The 8,960-nt window shown below is 40.3% G+C and overlaps 2 protein-coding genes across 4 annotated transcripts in view; both read left to right on the forward strand.

The window, feature by feature from the left end:
• LOC115687526 (hexose carrier protein HEX6-like) overlaps window positions 1-1,844 on the forward strand; it is a 50,966-nt gene extending 49,122 nt beyond the window's left edge. Inside the window, exon 4 of the transcript XR_008814440.1 lies at window positions 1,443-1,844. The gene's annotated coding sequence lies outside the window, so the exon portion shown is untranslated. The remainder of the gene's footprint in view (window positions 1-1,442) is intronic.
• A 914-nt stretch (window positions 1,845-2,758) lies between these two features.
• On the forward strand, window positions 2,759-7,413 carry LOC115687619 (uncharacterized Rho GTPase-activating protein At5g61530-like). 3 transcript variants are annotated; one of them, XM_056302845.1, is made up of 10 exons: window positions 2,759-2,924; window positions 3,511-3,621; window positions 3,699-3,961; window positions 4,416-4,478; window positions 4,571-4,589; window positions 5,185-5,283; window positions 5,370-5,447; window positions 5,571-5,815; window positions 6,530-6,689; window positions 7,091-7,413. In XM_056302845.1, exons 2-10 carry the CDS (start codon window positions 3,561-3,563, stop codon window positions 7,195-7,197), a joined length of 1,095 nt encoding a protein of 364 aa, XP_056158820.1. In that variant the 5' UTR covers window positions 2,759-2,924; window positions 3,511-3,560; the 3' UTR covers window positions 7,198-7,413. The 3 variants fall into 3 exon arrangements, with proteins under 3 accessions (XP_056158820.1, XP_056158821.1, XP_056158819.1); XM_056302846.1 differs by having other exon boundaries at window positions 2,764-2,924; window positions 3,478-3,621; XM_056302844.1 differs by having other exon boundaries at window positions 2,766-2,929; window positions 3,517-3,621.
• Window positions 7,414-8,960: the final 1,547 nt, after the last annotated feature.

An 8,960-nucleotide genomic window follows, 5' to 3' on the forward strand; every position in this document is an offset into this window, starting at 1 on the left:
GTCGCAATTTCAAGTCTCCTCCAAGCAACACAGTTCCTTCTTTCACTGCCATGGTCTTTTCTCCATCAGGTAATTCGACTGAGCATGGCATAATGTCACGCAATTCTCTCAAAAATGCCAACGTTCCTGTCATATGGTGGGAAGCTCCTGTGTCAATAATCCAAGGAAAAATACTCTGCTTGCCTATCAACCTCTCATGGGTACCATTCTGATGAGAACTTAACATTCCTAGCAAAGTCGCCCACTGCTCATCATTCAATCCACTAAGACCCTTTCGATCTGAATCCGTCACAACTCCTCGCCCACCATCAACTCCAGTTGCCTGTGAGACGTTGGCACTAGCACCTCCTCCCTTGTTTCGTCCACCTCTATTACCACGCTTTTGACCACTACCTTGTCCAGCAAAGGTTCCACGTGGTCTATCACCCCACCATTCTGGATATCCTATTAGCTGGAAACAACTTTCAGCATCATGTCCCTCTCGGTTGCAATTAGAACAAAACGGGATTTTATCTTTATCCCCCCTTGAATTTTGACCACCTGCCCGGATTGCAAAACTCATGGGATTGCCTCTTTCATCCTTGGTTCGTGTCATAGTTCGCACTCGCTCTTGCTGCACTGTTCCATATCCTTCTTCATCTAAGCCCATCAAAAACTGATGAACTCTTTCTTCTTCACGCTTTCTTTCCAATACAATGGTAAGATCGCATCTGCAACCTGTACAAACACACACTGGTATCTGATCATAGTTATTTATTTCATCCCACAAGGTTTTGAGTTTACCGAAATAGGACACGATGGGATGACCATCCTGCCTACAATTGGCCAAATCCGATCTTAATTGCTGCATCCGTGGACCATTCCCAATCGAAAATCTCTGCTTGATATCCTCCCACAGATCTTTCACATTCTCCATGTGAGAGATAGTCGAGCGAAGTGTTGGTTCAATGGTATTAAACACCCAAGAAACCAACATGGAATTAACTGTCCACCAATCTTCAAGTTCCAGTGAATCATCTGCTGGTTGCTTGACAGATCCATCAATAAAACCATATTTCTTCTTGGCTCGTAATGCAGTCCGCATAGCTCGCGCCCATTCTTCATAATTCTCGCCCTTCAACTGAACTTGGGTAATCAGGTTACCCGGGTTGTCATTCGAATTCAGTGTGTAAGGACTAAAGGTTTTCTTGTCCGCTCCAGAACTCTCCTCATCTTTTTTTCCATCAGCCATGGCTCTGATACCATGTAAAAGAACTGAGAAATTTTGGAATGAGAATTATGTTCTTCATTGCCACAGAAACGTAACATATATACAAGAAGATACAGCTATCAAACAAACTCATAATTAGGCTAAACTACTAAAAATACAAGGATCACACAATAAAAAGTAATAAAAGATGTGCACACAAAACTTCCTAAGTAAACGGCCTAAATAAAAGCAGATCACAGCTGACTACTGGAGCAAAGGAAAGTCATGGTCGACTCACATAAGTCACGGGCACTCCAGAGCAGACACAACACCAGCAATGTCCTCTCTTCTTAGATTTGAGGAGAAAAGCAATCTCAGATGATCCTCCAGCAGAACCCATCTGTTCCATCCCATTCACTAATTGGGCCTCATTGGATAAGCTGGGGCTCAAGAAGGAAAGTGTTTTGTCTGGCCTCCTTCAGTTTTATGTTTCGTGCCTAGTGAACTAGGGTGGGTCCTATGTCTGATTCTTTCTCGTTCCCTATTAACTCGATGTTCCCTAAGCCTGTTACCGTCTTCACATGTTTAACTCGTAAATAACTTCACACTCGATGCATGTAATGATACATGAAGAATGCATGGTGTGTTGTGCTAAGATATGGTCCAGACGGAGTGATGCTTGGTATTTTAAGATTGATTTGGTGAAATTGATGTATTATGTGAGACGGTAAAATCTTACATGAGATTGACTCATTCAAAAGTTTATTATTAATCTACCACATGACAATTATATGTTAATTTCCTAGGTCAAATTTAGAATATCTTGAGATAGATATAATATCTTCATGCTATCACACAAAAAATGATCTGCCGAGACATTAGTTAGGAGAAATTGGGGGTTAGTAATTGGGCGACTATAACCTGAGAACCAAATTGGATTGGCCTTACCTGAATAACTGGTTCACATAGAACCTATTCAAAACCAAACAACTAGTCCCTTAGCTGAGAACGTTTGAAAAAAAAAAAAACATTGAGCATTCCAAGTCATTACAGTATCTCAATTGAGAAAATTTTCAAAATTATGTATATAATTGAGTAATTAATTAAAAAATGAAACAGAAAAAAAGGTAAGCCGATTCCCCCGGTTGACCTGTTGGCCGGTTTTTAGGTCACTTTCAAGATCAATCGGGTCAGTTCCCCGTCTCATAATGAATTTTGGCACTTATCCGGAAGAAATTGGTCAGTCTCACTTTCGAATAGCTCGTCGTATCTTCGAAAATAGAATAATTTTAAATGTTCACTCCACGATGCTGTGGCGAGATGATTGTGTGGGCCAAAGTTTTCATTACAGTTAACGTGTTATCTTCCTGTCCTGTCGTGAGAGCTTGATTTTTCAAAGGAGGGGACAACTAATCAACATGTTAAGCCAAGATGGCTTCTTTGAAAGGGACAATTACTGTAATAATTGTGGTTGAATAAATTATAAAACATTCTGTCACGCGCGCACCATCTCTTTCTCTTGCCTCAAGCCTGGCCAGTCGTAACCGCGGATGCCAGAGTCGACTTTTTCTCTCTCTACATCACAACCTCTCTCTCTCTCTTCCCTTTTTCGTTTCTCTCTCAGCAAACCGAACAAGAAGCTCTCTCTGCTCATCAGAACAGAGAGAGAGAGAGAGAGAGAGAGAGAGAGAGAGAAGCTCTCTCTTTGAGGTGGGACTGAATCGTTGAGCCTAAGGTGAAGTTTCTCTGTCTCTTGTCGATTCTGGGTTTTTGGTTTGGATCGATTGTCTCTGTGTTCCGCGAGTTTTTCTTTTGATTCCATGTGTAGATACATCATGGGTCGGATCTTTTTTATTCCCCTTTTGTCTGTACATCGTTGTTTTGTCGTTTCGATGTCGGGGTCATCGAAAAATCTCAAATTTTGGTCGCGCATGGCAAAACTAGGATCTTCGACTCGTTCAAAGTTTCTGAAGAATCCTCGATGAGAAGCGTCGTCTTTGACCGCTGAAATGGTGGCTAACCAATCCAACCGATATATTGAGACTCGTAATTTGCTTCTCGAATTTGAACTTGTGTTGTACCTTTGATGCTTCGGCGATAGAGGGACTCAGAGCAGCTGCAAGTAGAATTAAATTTGGAGTAAATTTATTTTTTTTTAGAGTCGACCCATTTATGGTGAAACAAGGAACAAAGAAAATTGATTCTGGCTTTTTTACTGTGTAATCGAGCAGCCTTTAGTTAGATTCTCTTGGGAGCTCAATTTTGTTCTTAAATGGTCTACTTGTCAGTGTTTCTGATACACGTTTGGCGGATTCATCCAGGAGAAGATCTTTTCGTAGCGTGTGAAAGAAGTGCCGATTGCCACTTACCAATGTCTTCAGCTGTGTCGGCTCCATGGCACGACAGGGCAACGGGCTTCTTTTCTTCATCAGGTATACCCGATTCTTTCTGTACAAGCTTATTTTGTCATTTCACTGTCCATGGCTTAGACTTCAAGGTGCAAATTTAGGTGGGAGACTTAAAGAAGCGGGAAAGAATGCCGGAGCATTTGTTGGTGAGGTAGCAAAGGATGCGAAAGGCAATGTTACTGAAATTGCAGGCAGGGTCGGATCAGCAGTGAAAAGCCGATGGGTACTGCTTCAGCAACCATCGGTGAGACATGCAGTCCAAGAGCGTCTCATAGAAACGGCTGCCTCTACTGGCTCTTTTCTGAGAAAGGGTATATCTGGCACTAAGGATAAAGTTGTAGTTGGCAAGACGAAAGTCGAAGAGGTAGGTTGTGTCGAGACTTGGATTTATTTGATGATCTTAGTGTATTCATCGTGTCAACACTTGTTACTTAGTTCTTCAAGATCACCATTTATTGTTAGATATGATAAAAGGGCATCATTATCTGGCTCGCGTACGAAGCAAAAGTAGCTCCACGGTCTAAACATCCTTAAACTGAGTTTGGCTTTATCTTCCTGCAGCCTAGGGATCAAACCTAACTGGTTGTTTTTAAAGGGTCTTGCACTTGATGGTCCCTTTCTTGCCCATGATCTCAAAATAGGGTTCAGTTGTTTACCATTGCAGAACCAGATCTCTCTTTGTGATTTTGATCATTTAGAACCGTATTCTCCATTTTACATGTTGTCAAAAGTAAACTTCATATACTTATTAAACAGCAATGGTTTGCTAGCGTACAATTCTAAAAGATGACGTACTTATTCAAGAAATGATTCTTCAGGTGGCAAAAAAGACTGCACAGAGAAGTAAATCCATTATTACAGATATGGAAAGACGGCAGAAGGTAAAGAATTACGAGGCGGACTGCATATGTTACTCCCTCATCCATTCTGTGAATTAACTGCAAGATTCTGACGAGTTTTCTTGCTGTCGCAGGGATTTTCTAACTCGGATGGTAATTGACTTGCATCTTGGGCTTGGCCATACAGTTCATTTACTTCTGTTTGTACTGACTCTTTTCAAAGTGCTGAGATATTTGTATTATTCTCTGGAAATTGTCGAGGCATCTTCATTTTTGGGTATGGATAACCATATATTTGTGGTGTTCTGGATTGTTGTGGTATGAAGCAACATGACAAAGTTTCAGGCCCTTAAGTATAATTTTCTTCTCTCTCACTCTATCTCTTCCATTGAATTTTCCATCAAAGAGAGGGAGTTCAAGAAGGGATTCCTTCACTTTCAGCTCTTATGGTGTTACTTGACGGTTCTTACTGAATTGACTATTCTTTTCGGGGATCCAGAAAGGGGATACTAGAGCATGCTATGTTATCACCACAGAACTCGTTTTCAAATTGTCAAAATGGTTATGACAAGCAGATTTGTCTTTGGAGGTTCTTACAATTATGCGACTCCTCAACGTTAGACCAAAATCTTTTTCTTGCTTTAGTCATTCTACAGAATGGACTGTCCTTCTAGATTGTAGTAACTTTCTCTGACGTCTTTCTACTAGATTGCAGAGTCACAGTTGCAAATTTAATCTTTGTTTGCAGCGTTTGGTGTCCCAATTGAGATCATGGTGCAACGGCAACAATCCAGCAGGCCTGTTCCTAATATTTTGATCAAATGTGCTGATTATCTTATAAGTACAGGTGGTTATGGGTGTGTGAATTTTTCCGGATTATTGTCACACAATTGAAAGCATCAATGGTAATTCGTCTATTGTTTTTATTTTTAGGGTTAAATTCTCAGAGTTTGTTCAAATCTGAAGGAGATAAGGAGGTTATTCAGCAATTGGTTATGAAATACAATGAAGGTATAGTACATGTTCCATCATTGCACATTTGACTTTCAACTTTTTCTGATCAATAACATACTTGACTTTCAATTGTTTAATTTAGAGTGTTTGAGGTGCTAAATACCTTCCTTTGTTCCGCAGACCCAGATGCCTCACTTCCCAATGATACAAATCCACTGGATGTGGCTATACTTGCCAAATGCTACCTCGCAAGCCTTCCGGAGCCATTAACAACCTTTGATCTCTATGAAGAGTTAAAAGGTGCTCGTTCTAGTGTACAAGCAACGAGAAGCATATTAGAGAGACTTCCCAGTGCAAATTACATGACACTAGAATATATAACAGCACTGTTGCTCCGCATCAGCCAGAACTCACATCTTAACAAGGTTGTCTCTCTCTCTCTCTCTCTCTCTCTCTCTCTCTCTCTCTCTCTCTCATGCATGCATGCCTCCTATTTTTGTTCTTATTGGCAGTAAAACATAGTGAAGATTGATGTAATGGTGTCTATGATCCTAATTTGCATATTAAGTGCCTTTAGCAATTAAAGGGCGTCCTAGTACACAAGTCGCCCACATTTTAGTGCTTTTAGCAAGTATAACTTTTAATTGTCTCACCACTTTATTACTTAGTAGACAAAAGTAGAAGATGATCTTATAAGGAAGAACTGATATAACTAGTATTTCACTGTCAAGGTTGCTCAGTTTCGTCATTTATGTACAGACATCGTCTTTAGGCATCACTGGAATATGGGGGGAACCGTCGGTTTGTTTTGGTATGACTCATTCTTCTTCTTCTTCTTCTTGAGCAACGTGAGGGAATATGAACAGTCAAACAGTGCATTGTCAGTTTCAGCAGCTCCAAAGCAGCAGTTCACATTTCTATGTTGTTGGCTAATCTCATGGTGTTGTGGGCATTTAATCAATTTACTCTACTCTGAGGCGTCAAACAATTACTTAACCTTTAGATCATTGGGGCGACATGCTTTAGCTCTGCTGCTAAATTTCTGGGAAGTTAATCTGGTCCAGATATTGTCATCAGAAAATGGACATTTCTGGCAAATAGTGACCTATCTGATTAGACTGGTTTTTATTTCTGCACAGATGGATGCTCGGAGCCTCGCAGTTGAGATGGCCCCAGTTTTGATGTGGCAGAAGGGGAGGAACCCTGAGTTTTATAGGGAATATTGGAACAAGCTATTGGGAAGCCCTCCTAAAAACGTAGACCCAGCTGCAGCAATTAGTGCCTGGGACATGCTTGCAGGTTATTGTTCTCCTTAAGTTTATATTTCTGGTAATATGTTTCAATTTGGTCTACAATTAGCGATAATGGTGTTATTATAGTGGGAAGATATTGTTTGGTTGTTTATGTATTTTGAAAGATTTGGCATCCTATAACGGTCAATACTTACAAAGAGAAGAGACAGACAAATATTTGGTGAAGAACGAATTCAGGAGTCTTAAAGAACATTACTGGAAAGGAAATCAGCAAGTTTGAAGAACTTACATGGAGGCTTGAACTATTATATTGATGTGGCCCCCCAAAGGATATTAATCAGCTTCGTTGGTGACTGTGGACTTGAATAGCAGCAATTTAGTTTCGTGAAGTGATAACCTTTTTTTCACTCGACTCCTCACATATCTTGTCGATTTCAATGTTTGCAGAGGAAGGTGAAACTGATGACCCGGCAGCCACTGTTGAGGTTGTTCAGAACCTCGTAGAACATCATAATGCTGTATTTACAGATGCAAATGTGACAAGTTGGAGATGAACGAAGTCGAATGGGCAGGCTTTTGTTTAGAAAACGGATCTCGATCCAGTTGGAATACACCTCTGTAGACGAAGCTATATGCACGAGTTGCTCAATAATGGATACGGGCGTCTATTACTGAGGGTTTCCTCAATCACATGGTTCTGGAATATGGACATTTGTATATGGCTTGAGATCGTCAAGGTTGTGTATTTGCCTCCTCTCTTTTTAGAATAACCGCTTTTGCCCGCTTTTGCCCGCTTTTCTTCTTGCGGTAGCTTCTGGGCGTTGGCATGTGACAGAAGACGTAAGCTTGAAATATTCCCACAGAGAAGCAGGGTTGGTTTTTTTTTTTTTTTTTTCGGAGAGTGCAGTTGTTTTGGCTTTCTTTGGCTTCCATTCAAGAAGGCAATGTTTTCATGCACGTTCGCGCACTACGCAAGGATAGAGGTTCTTTTGGCAAAAATTTATCTTGAAGCTACGAAAATCTCAATCATGAGAAACAATATCAAACGATACTAGACTGATGTATGCAGAACTTCAAGAATGACGCGATTGCTTAAGATGAAATACTATACCAGACTTAGAGTATTTTTTTTATTTTTTATTTATTTTCACCATCGATTTTAGTTAACCTCGCGTATGCGTGAAGTCTAATCCAACATTATACAAAAACAAGACGAGGCCACGGGAAACTTTTCTTGTTCTTGGCCACTTCGACGTGAGAAAAACACGTGAGAGTGATTGCATCTTGGATCACGAAGTCCTCCATGAAAAATCACACGACCATTCGAAATCAAACCGGTATCGCCCTCCAATGTCATCTTCTTGAAGTCCTCCATATATATCCCGCAATTACTCTATTCGAACAAGCGGTACTCTCCCGTGTTATCTTCTCCAAGCTACAAATGCGATGGATTCGGATGCAACATGGCCATTGATGGTCACGGCTCGCTTGTTATCACCGGATAAATATAATTGCTTGCATTCCACCGTTTGACTAAATACCGATGCTTTGCCTGAATACAACACTCCGTGCGAAGATAGTCTATCTTACCGGTTTGAATAAGACAGCACAATCAAGCTATATATCCATTTTCTGCCATTTTGCTCAGATGATTTTATTAGAGCTCCTCTTTCACAAAGCTAGCAATTCATTGCCCCTCCCTTCCCCTCTTTTAATTATTTTGCTATTCAATTTGTAACCCATATACATCTAGTGAATATTTTTTACTTTAACTTTGTAGCATAATTTAAGGTTTTTCAATTAAGGGATAATGACATGGTGGTCCCTAAGCTTTTCTTCGATGTTTAATATGATCCATAAATTTTTTTCTTTTTCAGTTTAATCCTTGAACTTTTCAAAAGTCACTCATTGTAGTCCTTCCGTTACAATTCTAACATAGATAGCTGAAGTGGCCATTACTTTTGTTAACTGAAGGGATATCGGAAGTCTTAAAACTTGCAAAAAGTGCAATCGAGTCCTTTCATTAATTCCGTCCAACTTGACTAACGGAAAATGCTGACGTAGCTTTTTTAAAAATTTTCTCTCTCCTACGTGGCAATAATGTGATTAAAACATGAAACATAAAACTAAGACCACGTGGTTTTGGCATTGAAATACTCCGCTCTCATTTAATTCTTTCCACTTCCTTGATGCCGAGCCCTTCACAAACATGACTGGTCATGCCCAGCAGCTCAGGCCGCCTTTCCCCCATTTGTCCGACCTAAAAACTAAGAATCGTCCCATTTTATTAGCAATTATTAACCGCCAAACTAATTAT

Source organism: Syzygium oleosum, unplaced genomic scaffold, assembly GCF_021117445.2.
Source record: "Syzygium oleosum isolate NSW1041296 unplaced genomic scaffold, Sole_v2.1 Sole_v2.25, whole genome shotgun sequence".
Lineage (NCBI taxonomy): Eukaryota > Viridiplantae > Streptophyta > Magnoliopsida > Myrtales > Myrtaceae > Syzygium > Syzygium oleosum.